The sequence below is a fragment of the Nipponia nippon genome, unplaced genomic scaffold (genome assembly GCF_047370975.1).
Source record: "Nipponia nippon isolate SJK-2023a ecotype South Korea unplaced genomic scaffold, ASM4737097v1 scaffold_8, whole genome shotgun sequence".
Classification (NCBI taxonomy): domain Eukaryota; kingdom Metazoa; phylum Chordata; class Aves; order Pelecaniformes; family Threskiornithidae; genus Nipponia; species Nipponia nippon.
In genome coordinates this window covers 51,031,046-51,052,248 of record NW_028262402.1, presented here as the reverse complement: position 1 = coordinate 51,052,248, position 21,203 = coordinate 51,031,046, and the positions used below count along the sequence as shown (strand labels likewise).

The window sequence follows — 21,203 nt, the reverse complement described above, 5'->3', positions numbered from 1 at the left end:
TGCCCTTTTTGTCAGAGTGCAGTGCTCCCTGACCAGGTTCTTTTAGGTATACACAAGGAGGGGGTAATGTTTAATACCAAATTCACTTATTTGAAGATACTTGGTGAAGCATTTGGAGCATGGCTAGCTATTTTGCTGTAATACCAGTTTTATTTTTCCCTACCAGGTGTACTACTTAATAAGATGGGAATAACTTAAGACCATAGATTTATAACAAAAAAATGGCCTTAAGTTGATTGTGGAAAGTTGATTACTTGAAATTCTAAACAAAACTTTCTGGTCATTATGGATCTAATCTGAGGCTATTTTCAGGATCACTGTATAATAGTCTCTTCTGACACTGAAAGGGAACATGATTGTCTTTCTGCCTTCCTTCCCTCTTCTCCCTCCCTTCCCTTGTGTTAGGGGTAGTGTTTCTAAGGCAATCTAGATACAGGAATTGATCCAGTAGAAGAATAACTGAAAGGACAGGGAGGGTTAAATTTCAGCCACATGAATTTCCTGATTTGCTTTGTTTTGTGGCTGCCAAGCACTTACTGCTGGCCAAAGAGAAGTACTGTCTGTAGATAAAAATGCTATTTATCTTTGCAGCAAAGTGTATTGCTGTGGTTTCCATTAGTCCCATGACAAACTTGAAGTGGAATAGCAGCAGTGGGTAGAACCTGTGTAGGCAAGTTCTCTAGTACATCTGTATCAACTCAAATTAAGAAAGCAATCCCTGCTTTTCCCATAAACTTGAGCGGCAAAGTTTCTATATACTCCATCCAATGCTGTAGTCTTACCTTCTTGACTCAGGATGAGGGGGTTTTTTGTTATTTATATATAGGATAAGAGGCATTCTAGCCATCTGTTGCAAATAAGTTGTTAAAATTGTTTTTATCTCTGTCTAGATCATTGACCTACAGAGATGCAAATTAATTGGAGTGAAACACTGAAATATTTTTATAGAAATCTAAATATCAACTGTCTAACTGCTAATCATTTTTAATTTAAATATCAGATGTACCAGACCCCCATCAGCCTATGAGCTACCAAAGTTTCTAGCTTTAATTTTGGCCATTTCGATGATATTTAATCATAGAAAATTGTGTGAGCAATATGAAATGAATGCTGTCTTAGAATACTTTAGGGCCTTCCTGGATGCCAAAATATTCATAAATTCTGTTCTGGGCATCTATCTGTGGGATATTATTCTCTGTCTAGTAACTTGTGTGGCCTTTTCATTGCTATACCAGGGTTTTCTCTGCATAATTAGAAGAGGTGCAAAATAAGCTTCCTTAGCTCCTTTGCAAAAGTAAACCTTTGTTTAATTTTCCCTCTGTGTGAGGAAGACCTATGTGAGGTCAGACCTCTGCTTTGAGGAAGCTTTAGTCTCCTGAGTCTGAGCCTGTACACTTCTGTTTGTAGTATCAGGTAGAATTCTTGATTGGTTATGGCATATCTCTGAAGGACCATAGGGAAGAGTAAATATAAAAAATATCAAATTATCTTGGATCATCCATCTCTTGGACAGTGTATCCACACGTATGTTCCAGTTTATGGTTGGAAAAATGCCAGACAAGAAGACTGGGAGTAACTTAGGCCCTAATGGTAGCAACACATGCTTTTCCATCATGGCTTTTACCATCAGAATAAATATACCACCAGTTGTTGGTGTGAGAATATCACTGAAGCGAATCAACAGATGTTTTAAGATGCTTTCAGGTCCTTTGCCTATTTATGCATTAGGATGAAGAAAAAAAATCCTGGAATACAGGATTTAATGTCCATTGATGATGTTTACATTAGTAGGGCAGACTTTCTGGTGAGGATAGCAAACTTTCATCTTTCAGACCGCCAATCTAAGTACCAGTATGGTTAGCATTCTTCTAAGATTTCAGGTCATTTTGTGTCTTGAAAATTTGAGGCTCCTAACTAACATATAAAGTAGTTGCTGTAGTGGTTGTAGTCTACATGGCTGTAGTCCAAATATGGTTTAAATGTTGGATAAACATTTTAGTAACAGTAAACAATCCTAAAGCTACATAAACCAAAATTAAAATAAAGATATGAGCGTGTTTGCATGTGTGGGAAATGGGGAAGATCCCTTTGGTCTCTTTGACTTTACCTTTAAAATCATATACATTTTTTCCAGGGAGAAAGGAGTTGAGTTGTTTTAAGGAGTAAGTATACATGATCTGGTGTAACTAGAGGGAACACTAGAAAAGGAGGGGCACTGTGGACCATTACAGTCCTGTACAGGCTGAAGATCTGTGACATCCCTGTTCCTCCATACCTAGTATATAAATCATGACAGGTGGTGACTGCTACCCTTCTCTTGGTTGCAGCCCCAGAGTAACTAACAATTACCTGTTTTTCTTCATGGTTCACTTGATGGGATGGCTTATACTGCCTCTTCAGATACTTAAACTGAGATTAAACCTTAACCATCATAAAAAGCCTAAAAACTGCTCAAGCATTTAACCAAACTTCTGAATACAAGTTCCAAATTCCACAAGTTTCCAAATGAGGGGGAAAAAATGGGGAACTTTTAGCTAGAAGCAGATGGTATCATTTCCCTTTAATTTATCCTTTCATCTTTTTTCCTTCTCCATTTTATTTTTGCAATGTTTATTTTATCCCTTCTTGTTCTTCCTTGTATTTTCTATTCTTCCTCTCTTCTTACGTTCTAAATGTTTTTTTATGTTCTTTACTTTGCAAATCTGTCTGTCTTTACGGTCTCATTATCATACCTTTTCCACATACTATTGAAATGAGAGGGGTTTTGTGGTAAGAGAAAGCTATTTTATGCCTCACTTCCATTTTGAGGAGAACAGAACTGTTTTGAATAAATTACAGTGATCTAAAAATCATAACGGATTGTTTTAATTCTAGCTGCAAGTATCGTGAGATTTTGTTACAACAATAATTGGAAATTTGGGGTTGCTGCAGAAAGATGATAATTACTGCAGCATATTTAACTCAGCCCCTATTTTTAGACAGCAGTCCTAGATTTAGTTGCTGCTGCTTATAGAAATGAGAATGAGCTTTTGAACACTTCTTGAGTTTTCACATTAGTTCAGTATGAAGTTACTTAGCACAGATGTTCCTGTAATTGTGATATATTGGGAAAAATTTAATGTTCAGTGGTCCTCAAACCCATACTTCCACCTGTGTGATGCTCTTGTCTCAGACCTGTAATATAAAACTTCTATGAGTACCAGCTTTCTGAAGAACATTTTGGGATTTTGTTTGTTTGTTTGTTTGTTTTAGTTTTTCATGAAGTCTTTTAATTCATTACATTTTTGAGTTTGTATTCAAAACTATGTTATTGGTTAAGCGAGTTTTTAAAAGCCACTGTAAGGCTGGATTGAAGAGGTTTTGAAGAGTCTTTCATGTAACAAATGAGTTTACATACTTATACTATATCGGAAAATTGGGGTTTATTTTTAAAGAACGAAATAAACACGTACATCTGCACTGGGATTATAGATGGTATTGTATAAATGAGAATAGGCAGGGATATAGTCTTAGAATATGTATATGAGAGGAAAAGATGTAGTAAACCACAAATGAATCTTGATTTATTTATTGTTTATCATGGAACTTTTATATATGCCAGAAGTTAAGCTAAGAACAATGTTGTGACTGAAAATGCCTTAATGTTAAATTTCATTTGCCACAATCTGATTCTCAAGCTAGAGCAGGTGTCTTGGTACCTTTGTGTAGCTCAGGTATCAAGCTCACTGTATTTACAAATTGGAAGCTTTTTATATCGAAAGCTTTTTTGAATTGCATATAAAATCTCCCCAAACTAGTAGAATTTTGTTGTGCATTCCTTATCCACATTAAAATTTAGCTTTTCTTAAGAAATGTGAAAATGTTTTTGTGAGTATGAAGTATGCAACTCCATGCAACATGCTATTGATACCACAAGGTAAGCTGACTTGGAAGATGAATCCTTTAACAGAATAGTGTCTCAAAGTTGCCCTAGGATAGCGGTTTACAGGGGTGTTACAACATCATAGTAAGCAAACTGCTAAGAGTATCAGGAAGATACTGGAGGATTTTGTGCAATGGCTTTCTTGTTTGCTGGAACTGAACTGAGACTAAAGCTAGTGTTTTAAAACAAAAATAGAAACTGTTGATAATCTCACCTAATTTAAATCTTATTGCTTGCAGCTTTGAACTTGTCACATGCTGATGCAGTCCTTTCTTACTGGTAATGCATAATTGTCATGAGATCACCTGGGTTTGGATGATACTAAAGTCCAACTGCTTTAGGTCATGGAACTGTGTGGCTGATCTTTGGACCATGAGACCATTGCCACAATCTTGAGCCCTTATGAAACATAACTCTAGAAGTTGTACTCCTCCCTTTCCTCAGCTGTTGAACCTCTTTGAAACAACCTGGTGATAAAAAAAAATTCAAAGCCTTTTTAGTGAAGGGATTAATTGAACTCAAAAACACCTCAGAACTTCTGTGTCCCAGTGAGATGAAATCTGTGGGAAAACAATTATTCCTGAGTGCAATGTCTCTTCTGTGAAAATGCCCTGGTTTTGGTCAATACCCCAAAAACAGGAAAGAGCATCTACTTGTATCAATACAGTGAGGGCAGAAAAGAAGGGAGGAGTTTTCTTTTTTGAAAACTTCTTACTCCATTCTTTTCCTGCATTTTTACATCATGGATTCTCAACCTGCCTCTTTCTTGTGTCTCTTGGCTTTTTATGTTAATAGATGGTTGAGACTGTATTGGCCATTGAATTATAGAAAGTCTGGTGAGAAATGTCAATGGCAGTCACATTGTAAACCCTTTTTCAGATGGCATAATTTCCTGGCAGATGTTTGCATTTGAAAAATAGATTGGTTTTCAACATCGTGTGACTGTTAGCCCAGTATGAAGGTTATAGAGTGAGGGTTAGAATCAGAAAATATAATTCACAGTGTGACCCAAATATTTCTTCAGTTTGTCACAACTACCATTTCCATTAATACTCACTTCAATTTCTATTAGCTGAAAGCACATTTATCTCTTTAGATAAATAAACTTTAAAAATCCATGAATATAATTGTGTGCAAGGAACCATGAAATTTCATTTGACCAGGACAGGATAGCTTTTATCTAAAACTAAAACTGAAGTACCAGTTTCTATTGTAATTTATTGGAATTATATAATATCTTTTATATAACTGTATTAATATATTACATTTTTAGTATAATTCCAGAAGACTCATTTGAATAGTTATAATATGAAAAATGATCCTCAGAAGAAGGCTCTGTAGGAGTCCAAGTCTGCTTCAGTGACTTCAGATCTGCATAGTTCTACAAATCCAACCAAAACCTCAGGTTTTCTTTCTGACTTCTCTACCCCAATGGTAATGAATAGACTGTGGTTATAATTGAAGTAAAAATTATAATATTAAAACATATCAGAGTAATATCATGATAATCTTGCAATCTTTATTGGTTCTTCCTTCCATTGTGGTTCATGTAACTGAAAACGTGTGTGTACTTTTTCATTTGTGTAGGAGCAACAGGTCTGGTCTCTGGTGGAGTGATAGAATGTGATGTTTGGTAGTTTGATAATTTTATATGAATATTTTATATAAATAATATAGGCTATGTATTATTATTTATATGCCACACTACCTAATCATTGCATTCTGTGTTTGCTGACTGAAAGTGTTCTGTCTATTTTGACTTAATTTAGAAGGGAGTACTGGACATATGCCTTCTGGTCCTATCACTGTACATTTCTTCAGGAAGCCTCCTTACAAATTCTTTCCTGTTAGAACACAGGTCATATCCCAGACTGCTACTTCGTTACCAGAATCTTTTTCTATTTTATATATGGTAGAAGGGAGAAATTAAGTTTCTAAAATTCTCATTCATTTTTAACTAACTTTGTTCCTGAAAGCTGTAAATGCGTCATGTCTGAGACCACACAGAACACGCTGTTCTGGTCTGGTGACAGCAAAGTCACCTTCTGCTTTCTGTCCATTCAGAAATAGCTACAGTTTGTAACCATTACTGTAACATGCATCCTGGTACTGTGATCCAGTTTGTTTCTCACCTGTCTTGTAATCCCCAGCCCATTCCTTTCCAATGACTGCACACAAGAGCATCAGCAGGAATTTGTTAGGTGCTGGAAATGTGTTTTCCTTCAATGTAACAATAAAAGATTCAATAGCTACTTTTAAATAGGAAAATAGTTTGATGATTTGCTTCATTAATTTTGTCCTACAGAAGGGGAAGTATCTGAAGCTTTTAACCTTTAGAGAAACCAGGATATGATTCATTTATCTGAAGGGCTAGTGTTGTTCTAAATGCCACAAGATGCCCTGACTAGTCTTCAGCTGTTATGAGTCTCCTGTAGGCTCCATACCTTCAGAATCTGCCAGACCCACACAGATATTTCTCATACTTGAGGGAGTATAAAACGGCACTAGATACTTATACTTAGGCACTTGAAATACTCCCCTACTTTCACATGGCCGTCAGAGCATCTCATCAGATCATTACTGGGTCCTGTTAGTTGATTCACAGTAGCACAAGACGTTATCACATAACTGGTTATAATGGCAGCCTACCTAAGAAAAAGTGAATATACTTTGATGGCTGGTTGGTACTTGAAAGGAAGCCATTATTTATGGAGTGGATAATCTGGTCCCTTTATTCTTTGACTCTTCAGTTCCCTTTGGCTTAATAAGACGAAAGTTATAACTTGCTCTCATTCAGTTAGTACCTGAAAATCTGTGGCAAAGTTGGCTTTGTGCCTTCTAAGGCCTTTCTCCAGCCAGGCTGCAGATTATGTCAGTTACGCTTTCATTTCTCAAATATTTTTACCATGTGAGATTGTGCCCTTTTTTAGACCACTAGCAATTATTCGTGTCAGGCTTTACCTGTACTGACATATCTGTACCTTATTCAAGGACTTCCTATTGTGGAAAGGATGGATACTTCTGCCAGCGTGTAGTTATTAACAAGTGTGATTAGTTGAGGTCTGCTTATCTGTCAGAAACTTGTCACAGGTCATCTACTCGGCTTTTTGAGCCATCTTGAGGATAATTTTTGGTTTGCTCTGATAGACCAAAGATAGGTCTATTCTAGTGTTCTGAAACCGATCTGTGAAGCATGTGGAAGGATTTAGGTAGGCATCTTCACACACAACATCAAAATTTCAGATCTGTCTTGGATACATCATTAATTCTTTAAGTAGGGAACTGTTCTATACATTTTCTACCATTTCCCTTTTCCAAGGATACTGTTAATGATACAGCAAGTGGACTGATGATCTTGGTTGGCTAAGATGGTTTTGGTATTGCAGTCAGATTCACCAACTACTGAATAGTCCCAAAACTCTTCTTACCTTCAAAACTTAGCTTATCCAAAACTCTTTTGAGAGTGGTTCCTAGAAATATCAGAAAGGGCTCTGGAAGATAGCTAAAATCTTGTCTGCCAAAGATTCTGCTGCAGGAATCGAAAAAGCTGTGAGTGTATATCCTTATGAATCTGAGGAGAGAAACTGAAGTCTATAGCTTTAAAATTAGTTATACCTAACCTAGGAATACAAATACTTGAATCACTTTTGAATAGAAGATGGAGTTAATGACAGTAGAGTGGGCAAATAGTTCATGCTTTGGATTTCAGTGAAGTTTTGCTTTAGCTCTGAGTTTGTGGATGTGTGAAGCTCTGTTTGGAGGTAATTGTAGCATTCACATAATGTGCTTTACCCTAAATGGAAGGCACATTCTCAAATTTAATGCCATATGAAATGTAATTTCAAGCAAGATCTCGGTTAAATGTTAGCTCATTTACTTAGTGACTCTAAAAACAGACTAATGGAACTTGTTATCTGGCGGTTTCTTCATTTAAGCTGCTAATACTTTACGAAGATGTCCCTAAACTGTATGCCTGGAACAATGTAAAAAAGAGTTACGCATGTTCTTTCCCACTAAAATACTCACTTCTCTACTGGATTGAATAAATCACAGAAGATGGGGAATGCACAGAGTCCATTTGCAATTCCTCACCTGGAATACTAGTGGTGTCTCTCAGTTTTTAATCACTTCATTCTCCCAGGGTTCTCAACTTTTTAGTGATTTTGCAATTTAGAAAAGCTATTAACTGCACAATTAAATCATGTGCTACTACAAACAGTTAAGTGTACTTAATGCAGTTTAACTAAAGACTGCCACTGAAAGGGAATGCCTCTGTTCTGTCCTTCTCCCTTTACCACCTACTGCTTTTGAAAACTCAGCAGTTCTAGCAGTCCTATCGCCACAAAGTGAGCCAGATCATTTTACTGATACTGATGAAAATAAAACATGCTTTAAAAAAACAAACAAGTAAAATAGCAACAAACTTTTAATGGCGTGATTAGTCTTAAATCAACTGTGAAACTGCATCTAGTTTCAATCAAGTGATTGAAAGCACAAGAAAAAGCATGGGAACATTTGAATCTACTCCCTGAACTCTCATGCTGTCTCTCCCCTGTCAAAAGGGATCAGAGTATTGTTCTTTTTTCTGACAGAGCTGCTAAAATACACTAGTTATCATCAGTTTGAGCTCTAATTAGAAATCTGGGAAAGTAGCTTGGTGGTTCAGTTTGGTGGTCTGAATTCTTGGCTGTAATTTATTGTGCCTCGGTCAGCTTGAAGGGTTCTGTTTCAGGCTTTCTGCCTAGGCCCCAAACTACTTAACAGAATACTGGTACTCCATGCTGTCAAGAAATAAGGCTTGTCTGTGATAGCAGAAATTATAAAAGTAACTTGGTGCATGCCAAAACAGACCTGGTTACTCAGGTAAATGCAGACTTTTTCATAAGTCTGAGGAGATAGATGAAATATTGAAGAAGTGGGTGAAATATTTTATAAGCAGCTGGGAGAAGTCTCATGATGGCTAGCCCTTGTTCTCGTGGGGGACTTCAACTTACCTGATGCCTGCTGGAAATACAATACAGCGGAGAGGAGACAGTCTTGGAGGTTCCTGGAGGGTGTGGAAGAGAACTTCCTGACACAGCTGGGGAGGGAGCAACCTGGGGAGGGCGCCCTGCTGGACCTGCTGTTTACGAACAGAGAGGGCCTGGTGGGCAATGGGGTGGTCGGAGGCCGTCTTGGGCTCAGCGACCGTGAAATGACAGTTTTCGATTCTTGGAGAGGTAAGGAGGGGGGGTCAGCAGAACTGGTACCTTGGACTTTTGGAGGGCAGACTTTGGCCTGTTCAGGAGCCTGGTTGACAGAGTCCCTTGGGAGGCAGTCCTGAAGGGCAAAGGAGTCCAGGAAGGCTGGAGGTTATTCAAGAAGGATATGGCGCAGGCCATCCTCATGTGCCAAAAGATGAGCTGGCGGGGGAGAAGACCGGCCTGGCTGAACAGGGAGCTTTGGCCAGAACTCGGGAATAAAAAGAGAGCTTACCACCTTTGGAAGAAGGGGCAGGAAACTCAGGAGGACTACAAGGATGTTGTGAGGTTATGCAGGGAGAGGATTAGAAGGGCCAAAGCCCAACTAGAACTTAATCTGTCTACTGCTGTAAAAGACAACAAAAAATGTTTCTACGAATACATTAACAACAAAAGGAGGGCTAAGGAGTATCTTCATCCTTTATTGGATGCGGGGGGAAACATAGTGACAGAGGACAAGGAAAAGGCTGAGGTACTTCATGCCTTCTTTGCCTCAGTTTTTCATAGTTAGAGCAGTTGTTCTCAGGGTACCCAGCCCCCTGAGCTGGAAGACAGGGATGGGGAGTAGAATGAAGCCCCCATAATCCAAGGGGAAATGGTTAGTGAGCTGCTATACCATGTAGACATGCACAAGTCTATGGGGCCAGATGGGATCTACCCAAGGGTACTGAGGGAGCTGGCAAAAGCGCTCACCAGGCCACTTTCCATCATTTACCAGCTCTCCTGGCTAACTGAGGAGGTCCCAGCTGACTGGAAGTTAGCAACTGTGACACCCATCTATTTACAAGAAGGGTTGGAAGGAGGATCCGGGGAACTACAGGCCTGTCAGCCTGACCTCGGTGCCAGGGAAGGTTATGGAGCAGATCGTCCTGAGACCCATCACGCAGCACGTACAGGACAACCAGGGGATCAGGCCCAGTCAGCATGCGTTTATGAAAGGGAGGTCCTGCTTGACCAACCTGATCTCCTTCTGTGACCAGGTGACCCGCTTCGTGGATGAGGGGAAGGCTGTGGATGTTGTCTAGCTGGACTTTAGTAAGGCCTTTGACAGTGTGTCCCACAGCATTCTCCTGGAGAAACTGGCTGCTCGTGGCTTGGATGGGCGTACTCTTTGCTGGGTAAAAAACTGGCTGGATGGCTGGGCCCGAAGAGTTGTGGTGAATGGAGTTAAATCCAGTTGACGGCCGGTCACAGGTGGTGTTCCCCAGGGCTCAGTACTGGGGCCAGTTCTGGTTAATATCTTTATCAACCGTCTGGACGAGGGGATTGAGTGCACCCTCAGTAAGTCTGCAGACGACACCAAGCTGGGTGGAAGTGTCAATCTGCTGGAGGGTAGGAAGGCCCTACAGAGGGACCTGGACAGGCTGGATCAATGGGCTGAGGCCAACTGTGTGAGATTCAACAAGGCTCAGTGCTGGGTCCTGCACTTGGGTCACAACAACCCCATGCAACGCTACAGGCTGGGGGAGGAGTGGCTAGAGAGCTGCCTGGCAGAAAAGGACCTGGGGGTGTTGATTGACAGCTGGCTGAATATGAACCAACAGTGTGCCCAGGTGTCCAAGAAGGCCAATAGCATCCTGGCTTGCATCAGAAATAGAGTGGCCAGCAGGACCAGGGAGGTGATAGTGCCCCTGTACTCAGCACTGGTGAGGCCGCACCTTGAGTACTGTGTTCAGTTTTGGTCCCCTCACTCCAAGAAGGACACCGAGGTGCTGGAGCGTGTCCAAAGAAGGGCAACAAAGTTGGTAAGGGTATAGAGCACAAGTCTTAGGAGGAGCAGCTGAGAGAGCTGGGCTTGTTTAGTCTAGAGAAGAGGAGGCTGAGGGGAGACCTTATTGCTCTCTACAACTACCTGAAAGGAGGCTGTAGCGAGGTGGGGGTCAGTTTCTTCTGCCAAGTAACAAGCGATAGGATGAGAGGAAATGGCCTCAAGTTGCACCAGGAGAGGTTTAGATTGGATATTAGGAAAAACTTCTTCACCGAAAGAGTAGTCAGGCACTGGCACAGGCTGCCCAGGGAAGTGGTTGAGTCCACCATCCCTGTAGGTATTTAAAGGACTTGTAGATGTGGTGCTTAGGGACATGGTTTAGTGGTGGACGTGGCAGTGCTAGGTAATGTCATGGTTGGACTCGATGATCTTAAGGGTCTTTTCCAACCTAAATGATTCTATGATTCTAAATGTACAGTTGTCTCTTTTTGGCAGTGAGTATAGTCAGCAGTTCAGGTTGAGGCTTAAGGGGTTGTGAGCAATTGAATGTTTTTACATTTCCTGGCACCTGCTCTCCATGTCTGGGATGATTAATAGAATTTGAAACAACAGTTCTTACACACCAAGAACACTGCAGGTTTTTATCTTTCAATTTCCCAGCTCTTTTACATAATACTTTACTTTCCATGGTTATGTGTAAATCTTGCAGTATCGCATATTCTCTTTGTCTTAGTAAGGTCCTTGTGACTACAAATTCTGACTAATTTGGACTTCATCAATTTGATTTTAATGAATCTGAGTTCATTAAAATTTCCCAGTGTGTCATCATCATCCTTTGTCTGGAACGTAATTATTTCATACCAGATCTCCACAGATTTGAGAGAAGAAGAATATTCTAAGATTGCAGTAAAATACATGACTATGAGAGAAGACCACATCAATACTTGTGCTGCAGGGGTATGAAGAAAGTGTTTCAATATAAAGACACTAACAGGATTTAAATTAAAGTTGTTTTCATAAGAGGCATAAGTTGCTTTATAATTATTTGGAACCCTGCCCGAAGTATGTTTCTAACCAAAAATTCTTTAAAAAAAAAAAAAAGTCAGAAATGTGAGAGCTCAAGCTGTTTCTTTACAGCAGTGACTAATGAGTTAAATACAGTTTCCAACTCTGTATTCCTGTTGAGTTCAATCGTACTGATGTGCATGCCTGTTAGCAGTCAAGGCAGGGAGACTGAATCAATGAAGACTGAATTATCCTCCTTCTGTTAGAGGAAGCTTCTTCAGTGCAGGGTTGAGATACACTGGGATCAGAAATTTTGCTTTCAAGTTGCCTGTCCTGTAGACAGGGGGAGGAATTCGGTTACCAGTACTCTTGATTTAGCATCCTGAGTTTTTAGTTTAGAAGGGTGACTGCCACAAAGATGTATAGACAGAGAAGTAAACAAACAAAATCACTTTGGTTGCTGTTGCATAAGAAATCTAAGAGCTTGCTAGAGATTCTGTAAAACACTGAGAGCACTGTTGGCATCAAGTAATAAAAAAGAGAAGAAATGTGAAGGGAAGTTTTATTTTCAGTGTCCTTTCAAATTGTAATAAAAAAGCAGAATAAAATGACAAACTTGATTTATTGTCACTCCTTCCCTTCCTCCCCCCACCCTCCTGCCTCTACTGAAGACACTTTTATGGGCTCTTTCACTATACATGAGTTTTGACCAAGGCATGCAACAAAGGTTTGAAGTTACCCTTGCCTAGTTTTCTGAAGACCTATTAAATAAGACTTTATTTTAATTTCTAGCTGTTCTTCCATTCACTTTTGATTGTTTTGCTACTGCTAGCTAGAATTAAAAAGATATATTTGTCTCAAAAGTAATTATTTCTTTTAAAAAATCAACAATTGTGTATATGACTTAAATAATACTCTTAGAACCATTGTGTAGAGTTGGATTTCCTTACAATAGTTGGACAGGAACTTGAGAGAAAGAAAAGCAGAGCTATTGCTACAGTTGGTGTTTGGTACCAGCCAGCCCATTGTAACGTGAATAGCTCCAGCTAGCCACAGTAATGCTCTTTGTCTTAGTTGGGTGTTCTGGTGACAAAGCGAGATGGAAGAATTTAGGAGAGCAAGGACACACACTTGGATATAACAGGTTAGAGAAGTCAGTAGTTTATTTTTAAAACAAGTTTTGTAATGTTGAGTACTCTCAATATTGATAATCCAGACCACAGCTTCTGGGATCTGACATTCTGTTTTGATCTAATCTTGATGGTTTCCATCTTTTTTTTTTTTCAGCTTGTGAACTTTTTAATGCTAATTAAATATAAGCATAACGGCACACTTTAAATCTATTCTTTATACATTTTTTGATCCACATCAAAAATCTTAAGATTTGTTTTACTTTATCATGTTTACATAATCAGATATATTCCTTTATATTCTTCTATTTAGCCTTCTGGAGTCAAAGAAAGGCCTAATTTACTAATATCTCAAACTTTAATTAATTCTTTCAGTATGTTCTGTTGGTTTTCTAAGTGACATTATGCTGGTAATTCATAACTTTATTTAAACAGCTCAAGGATTTGTACTTCATCGGAGAAGGCCAGGCTCAGGATACATAACCTTTTTCCCATGTAATTTCTTGAGAAAAAAACATGTCCCTTCTTTTGAGATTTGCTGTTTTCACAGATAATTTATATAATGCTAGAGAGGAAAGAATGTGCATGGTTTGCCTTAAGTTTTCAAAATAGAGGGAATTTTATACTGACCATTTTCAGAAATGTCAATTTCAGATCATAGGCTTCCAGTCAAAAAAAGACCAATATTCATACCTAATCTAGTTTATAGAATATTAATGAATATATTTCATTTAGCAGTTCATCTTATTTCTAAGGAAATTTTGCATATATTGTGAAGCTCTTTTTCATGTTGGTACATTTACTGCTTTGACCAAACTGGGGTAGGAGAGCCGATAGCTGTTTTTAAAAAAAGTATATAAATCTTGCATGAAATTGTGGTGTTGTATGTTACTTCCTTAATGAATAAAACCAGTTGATTCAAATATTCTGTGTATGTTCTTGTTGTTTTGTCTTTTGGTAGGATGATGAGGTGATGGAAGAATATAATGAAAATAATTTCTATGAATCTGATGAAGAACAGAAAGAAAAGGATCGGAAAGTGAAAAACACCTATACTATGGACCCAGATCACAGGCTGCTGTTACGAAATACAAAGCCCTTGCTTCAAAGCCGAAATGCTGCTGTATGACAAATTCCTTTTTGCCTAAAATGTTAAGCTACTGAATATCTGTGCTTCTAGAAAATTTAAAAGATTGAAAAATAAAATCTACACCTCTTTAAAAGTGGTGATAGTACTCTCTAGTAATTTATAGGAGAAATATGGTGGTTCTTTCTTTTTTGAAATTAACTTAGCTTGTAAGTAAAACACCTGAACTGAATGTGATATATGCTCCAACTATTAAAGACAAGTAAAATATTATAGAAAATACGAGAACATTTGAATCCAACTTCTATAGCATGTGATGACTATAACATAGCTAGCTTTTAATGCTTAAGTTCTCAGCAACTAGGATGGCACAAACTGTCAGTTTTGGAGGTACAGATTCACAGAGAAAATCTTAGTTGTTAATGATTCATTAAGTTGTGCTTTCCTTTGAGTCTCACATTTTAAAAGTAGACAATTATATGCCTAAACTCTTTGTCAGTCCAAGCCAGATTCTTAGTGTCGGTGCCTTGGCAGGGGTCCAGGATAGATATGACATCATAAGTATAGTATGCTCTGCAGTATTTCCATGAGATTTTAAGACACAGGTAAATTTTTAGAACTGGAAAAAGCCATGCTGATGGTGAATTATTGTGACATTACTCGGATCACAGAACTTCATTTCTAACCTCGGTTTGTCCTGTTAATCAAGACTAGATGTCTTCGAGAAAAGACTTCCAGTGATAATGAATATTCATATCATTGCAAAACCAATTACTGCACCATGATTAAGTCACCTCCCAACCTGTTCTTGATAAGCTAAACAGATGAGGTTTTTGTTTCTCCTATGGAACATATTTCTAGATTCTGACTAGTGTCTAACTCTTTTCAAAACCACTTATAATCTGCCAGCAGATTTTGGAAACAAATTGAATAGTTTTCAATAATAATTCTGTTAGAGCACAGCCTGTTGCTAAAATCACTGTTCAATGTCTGTACGATATTTCCTCATCTCATACAAAGAACAAGTATGTTAGATATGTTTGCCATCACACTGCACTGAGAACAGGTTCAGTTGCTTATCTTCCACATTCCATACATCATTTTCTTTATATCTGTTAAATATGGTATTAATTCTCACATTTATGATCTTTAACTTAATGATATTAAAGTTAACTGAGATGTTTAAGTGCAGTTTGTCCATGCTTCTTTGAATTGCTATTACACCAATTTTTGTACCATTCACAGAATTTACCAGCAATTAAATGAATTGCTTTCTCTTTGACCTTAGATTTTTGTCAGTAATAAGAGATCCCTATAGTATATTGCTGAAAATCTTCCAGTTATTTGCTCTTTTCAGATGTTTTTAATCACTTGTTACTGTTTAATAATAATTTTTGTTTCATTGGTACTAAGATATAAGATACCAAGTGTCATAATGATAGCTTTACTTGGCGTCTCCTTTCTATGATTTTTTTCATTTTGAACAAGAAGTTGACCATGACAGTATTGTAGGGAAGGCTGTGACATGACTTATTCATTAGCATAAAGTTCCTAATTTGTCTTTTACTTATGAGAAAATTTGAAAAGAAAAAAAAAGGTACAGGTTTTAAGTTGCTTATATCTCAGTCTTCTGCTTTTTGCTAGCCAGGATGTTGGTATACAACCCTGTAGTTTTTACTTACTGTTGGATTTGAGACTTTAGAAGTTGCCAGTAAAGGCAGCTGGCATTTTATAAATTGCATGATAGCATAATGGAATGAAAGATTTTAAGTGGAAACTAAATAATAGATAATATTGAACCTGTATATAACAAAATTAAAAACACGAAATTTGCAGAAGTTTTAAACAGTATTTTCTCATTAGTTTGTACAACTGATGTTAGCAGTATTGACTTAGTAAGGATGATATCAGTATGTTTACAATTTGAATTGCCTACATTTTTCCTCTCTTTATCACTCTTCCTCTATATTTCTATATCTTATAGTATACAGTAAATACTGGGAGGAATGAGAGGTACTTAATTAGGTTTGATTTTAGAAATAAAAATATCTTTCTTCTGATGTTTTCCCCTAATCTGTTTCATTGATTTCGAAGAATGTGGGTATGCACTTTGCTTTCAGAAGAAGAGTGAGTTGGTAGTTCTGCAGGTCTGAAGCAAATGTGATAGATATGTATGATGATTTGAAATTAACATGCTGTTCTGAATGTTCTTCTTTTAGGTGGTAATGGCAGTTGCACAGCTTTACTGGCATTTGGCACCAAAATCCGAAGCTAGTATTGTTTCTAAGTCATTGGTGCGTTTACTTCGTAGTAATAGGTAGGTCAAATCCATACTTTGCATTGCTATGTCTACCTTTTTGTGAGAGTTTTCATACATACTTGTTTAGCCGTAGTTATAAGAATATAACTATTGCACTATTACAGTCTCATTTAAAAATTGTCCTGTAATACTAATTTTTACTTAACAAATGAGGATCATTAAAAGTAATTCCATCATTTTCAGTATCACATCCAGTAATCACTCAGTATCGTGTTTCATTGTTCATTATGACTTTCGTTCTGAGAAGAATCATGGCTGCCTAGTTACCATAAAAATAGAGGCAGTACTAAGTAGTTTGCTCTAGTTTCTTGATTTTTTTCAATTATTGGAAGTTATTGAAAGTTTAATTATATTGGAGTTCCTTACTGTCTTGCTAGGCGCTAAAGAAGTCTTCGGATGTGTATTTTCTTTCCCTGCACTTAATATTGAAGACTTCTTGTTGACAGAGAAACTGAGACACATAGTTGTTAAAATACAGCTTGATGCTGCTGAATCCCCTATGTTTCCTTAATCCTTGGACTGTTTTTAAAAAACAAGTTTATATTTCATTCAGGACATTTAATTTTGACTTTATCATCTTCAGTGTGACCTTATCTACTTTCCTATGAAGGATCTCACTGGCCACATGTTTCATAAGATTGATAATACTGTTTTTTTTGTTTGTGTTTGATAGTTTTGGTGTATTATGCCAATATTTGCTGCATAAAAGTTGGGGTTTTTTCCCCTCAGTTTTTAGATTTTGAACTTCCATGTATCTGTATGAAGAGCCTTGAAGGGGTGATAGGACACACAATATTAAGATGTTTTCAGAATAACTTTCTAACTAACCATGGTATTTTTGGCTAGAACTTCGCTGTGAAAATGATTTATTTTTTCAAGTTAGTCACATCAAAGAGACAAAAAGCTTTTTTAAAAAAAATCACTTTTATTGTGTCTGACAAGCTTACTCTTCTTAGATGGGCTTTAACTTTTGTAAGCCTGGTCACCATAAAGCTCTTTCTCTGCAAACTTCTGCAGCTCACCCATAGCTAATGTCTCTATCATTTAAACATTAGTAAAGAAGTAAAATTGGGCTTGGTAGAGTATTCATGCTTTTATTTCAGATAAAAATGAACCACTATTATTTTTGTGTTTGGTTTTATAGTACAGTATGCTTCCCATTTTCTTTACACAAAGATAAGTAAAATGGCTAGAGCAGTTTGGCATATGTACAGGTAATGTATAGAACTAAACTCACACTCACAGGTTGAAAGGATTATTTTTGCATGTGGTTTATTGCTCATTTATACTCAAATTTCATCAAAAGAGAAGTCACATCTTTCCTGTACCTCAACTAGTGCCTAAAATGGCACTAGTCTTTTGATTTTCCTATGTTGATTGGCTTGTCTGCTCTGTATTACCAATCTATGTGAAACACTTTTGCTATTAGAGCCACTTTGAAATAAGCTTTTCCTGTTTGCCCTTGAAGTTATGTGCCTATGGCCTTTAAATTAATGTCAAATATGCTATAATCTAGTTAGGATGAAAGTGCCTGGAAGAGCATTTCATAGCAAGTTCCAGTCTTGGTTCAGCATGTGCAGCTGACTATTTCCATGTACCTGTGTAAGAATTAGATAAAAATGGGTTTAAAAGATATTAAGTACTACTCTTATTACTTTTCTTTGTCAGCAACCGCTGTAATTACTGCAGGGCTATTAAACAGTTTCAAATAAGAGGAGATAATGGATGTGATGATTTCTTGATTAGGATGTGATTTGCATCATGAAAGAATTTGAGCACTCAAGGTTCAGAAAAATTGCATGTAAATTATTACTTCGTTTTTAAGCAATTGGTGGCAGAAACTCTGTAGTTTAAAAGCTTTAGACTAGTACCCAGATTTCTTTTTGCTCACCACTGCTGAGGGTTTTAAACTAACACATTAATGATGAGAATATCCTCCAAACATGTTTAATGTTTTTGTGTTTAGAATATTACATAATTCTGTGGTCTGTATCTTGACAAAGTCTATTATGTTAAAGTCCTGCTTTTTGATGGATGCGTATGCCTGCCAGTGTATAATCTTAAGTCACAGGAGACACTCACCCTGAGAATTGTTAGGAAATTTTTTAAGACCAAAAAAGTCATAGCAATTCTTGGTAGTTGTGCAAGGATTAGCTATTCGCATAACTAATGCAGTCATTTCAACACTACAGATAAAGCCCATGTGTTTTTGTTCTCAGCTGTGTCATCCTGAAATATTTAAGTTTCAAGATGGTGGACAAAATGTAAGGTTTTTGTGAGTTTTTTCTGGAAATGCCAGAATGCTGATGTTTGAAACGAATTTTTGGTTTAAGCAAAGACCCAAGGACTACAAGAAGCATTGCGCACTGGTGTTAGTGATTTTTTTGCATATTGAAGTTTTTAAAAATGAGAGCCTGGTTTCATCATGCATCTTCCTATGAAGCAGATGATGAACTTGTAGCAGTTGGCAATAAGCTTTTTCCTTCTATGTTTGTGCCAAGTCAAATGTATAAGTAACTTCAGATTCAAATAGAATTGGGTTTTCTTTGCCATGTTGCATTATTCTATGTATCTGTAATTTTGCAGAATAACTCTTTTTTTTTTTTTTTTTTTCCAAATTCTAGGGAGGTGCAGTATATTGTTCTGCAAAATATTGCCACTATGTCAATTCAGAGAAAGGTATATTCTATTCAGTATTTTCTAAATCACATTTGATATGAAACATAGGTGAGGTACTTAAATATGTTCTGCTTTTCAGGGCATGTTTGAACCTTATCTGAAGAGTTTCTATGTTAGATCAACTGATCCAACAATGATCAAAACACTGAAGGTAAGTTTAAAAGCTAATTTGTCTATGTACTGGACAAATCTGTTTGCAACAGGAAGGTAAAATTTTCTTGCACTGATACAACACACACCGTTCTGCACTTTTTTTCACTAAGTGTAGAGTTCTGGCTTTTAGTGAAGTCCACAAGTGTCCTTCAGGCTTGTCAGGCTATCTGAAAGTTCTCTTGTTACCGTGTTGTAGACAGCAGATGGTGTATGTTTTCCACTGCACCTTTTGGTACCTTTCAGTGATACTAAGCATTACTATTTTTATCTAACCAGCCATTCAAACATTTAGAGTTTGAATGTCTTAATATAAGGAAGAATCTTCTCAAATGAAGACAAATGAAATCACAGTCTTTGATACTGTTAACTTACAAAGAGTTTAAATCTGTTTCCGTGAACAAAATGGGACAGCGTTAGAAATCCCAAATTACCTTTGAAGTCAGCATTCGACATGAGAAGTACTTTAGGCTTTCCTCAAGGCCACATCTCAATGCATGTTTTAGGCTGTCATCTTCTTGTTTTCTCTATTCTTAGTCTTTAACAGACGTGAAATCCTTGACAAAACAATAGCTAAAAAATTGTCTACTATTATGTGCCTTGTCTCTTGTTTTGCTTTAGATTGTCATAGGCACTTGTGTTTAGGAGTGGAAGGTACAGGTTTCTTAAAGAAACATTATTTTTTCCTCGTTTTCATTTTACGTCCATGTTGCACCCTCATTACATGTGCAGAGTGGTGCAGTCCAAGATGGCTATGCCCAACCCATCATATTTTTATCAGTCCAACATTAAATCTAAGTAAATTTGAGGCAGTTGGAGGCAAAAAGGTCTTCCCCACATTTAACGATTATGAAAACTGTCAGGAATACTAGTAAGACTTAGTGTTATCCACGAAAAGTCACTCCTGAAATAATTGAAAGTTGATATATTTGAATTCCCGTATTAATTGATAATACAATGGTGAAGAGGTGGAGAAGTAGAAATTGTAGCAGAAAATTTTAGGACGACCTACACTGTTACATACATAAGAAAATCTTGTGCTTTTCTCCACTCCCTACTCCCGTAGTTCCATCCTATCTGCTGTAAGATAGGAGGACGAGACCTATGGCAACATTTAATATGTAGGAGCACCCTAGAATTCATCTGCTGCACTGTTTAGATTTCTGTTTTGTTCTCTGTTTCTTTCCCAACATCAAGTTTGCTTTTTTGGTCACTGCTTAGCATTGAACTTATATTTCATAGAATCATAGAATTACTTAGGTTGGAAAAGACCTTTAAGATCATCAAGTCCAACCGTTAACCTAGCACTGCCAAGTCCACCACTAAACCATGTCCCTAAGCACCATATCTACACATCTTTTAAATACGTCCCCGCATGGGGACTCAACCACTTCCCTGGGCAGCCTGTGCCAGTGCCTTACTACCCTTTCAGTGAAGAAATTTCTCCTAATATCCAACCTAAACCTCTCCTGGTGCAACTTGAGGCCATTTCCTCTCATCCTATCGCTTGTTATTTGGCAGAAGAAACTGACCCCCACCTTGCTACAACCTCCTTTCAGGTAGTTGTAGGGAGCAATAAGGTCTCCCCTCAGCCTCCTCTTCTCTAGACTAAACAAGCCCAGCTCTCTCAGCCGCTCCTCCTAAGACTTGTGCTCATGAGGAGCAGCTGAGGGAACTGGGGTTGTTTAGCCTGGAGAAAAGGAGGTTTCCATGAGGTTATCTATTTTAACCACAAATTCTCAGTTATAATTGGTAGTAATCAGCTCAGGGCCTATCATTTTTTGTAAAGTTAAGATTTTTTCCCCAGTTGTGAACATTACTTTACATTTATCTGGGTTAATTTTTTTTGCCGTTTTATCAACCAGTCACCTAATATTTGAAGTTTTTATGCAGCTTTTCTTAGCCAGCCATTGTCTTCAGTTCTCAGAAAACTGTAGCATCAGCTGAAAACTTGGTCACCTG

At 37.5% G+C, this 21,203-nt stretch overlaps 1 protein-coding gene across 3 annotated transcripts in view; it reads left to right on the top strand.

The window, feature by feature from the left end:
* Positions 1–21,203, top strand: part of AP3B1 (adaptor related protein complex 3 subunit beta 1) — a 168,257-nt gene that overhangs the window by 48,460 nt on the left and 98,594 nt on the right. For all 3 annotated transcript variants that reach the window (XR_015700930.1, XM_087741417.1, XM_087741416.1), the window contains exons 8-11: positions 13,967–14,128; positions 16,312–16,409; positions 19,037–19,091; positions 19,171–19,242. Coding sequence is in view for 2 of the 3 variants with exons in the window: in XM_087741417.1 (XP_087597543.1) it covers positions 13,967–14,128; positions 16,312–16,409; positions 19,037–19,091; positions 19,171–19,242 (387 nt within the window). In the remaining variant the exon portion in view is untranslated. The remainder of the gene's footprint in view (positions 1–13,966; positions 14,129–16,311; positions 16,410–19,036; positions 19,092–19,170; positions 19,243–21,203) is intronic.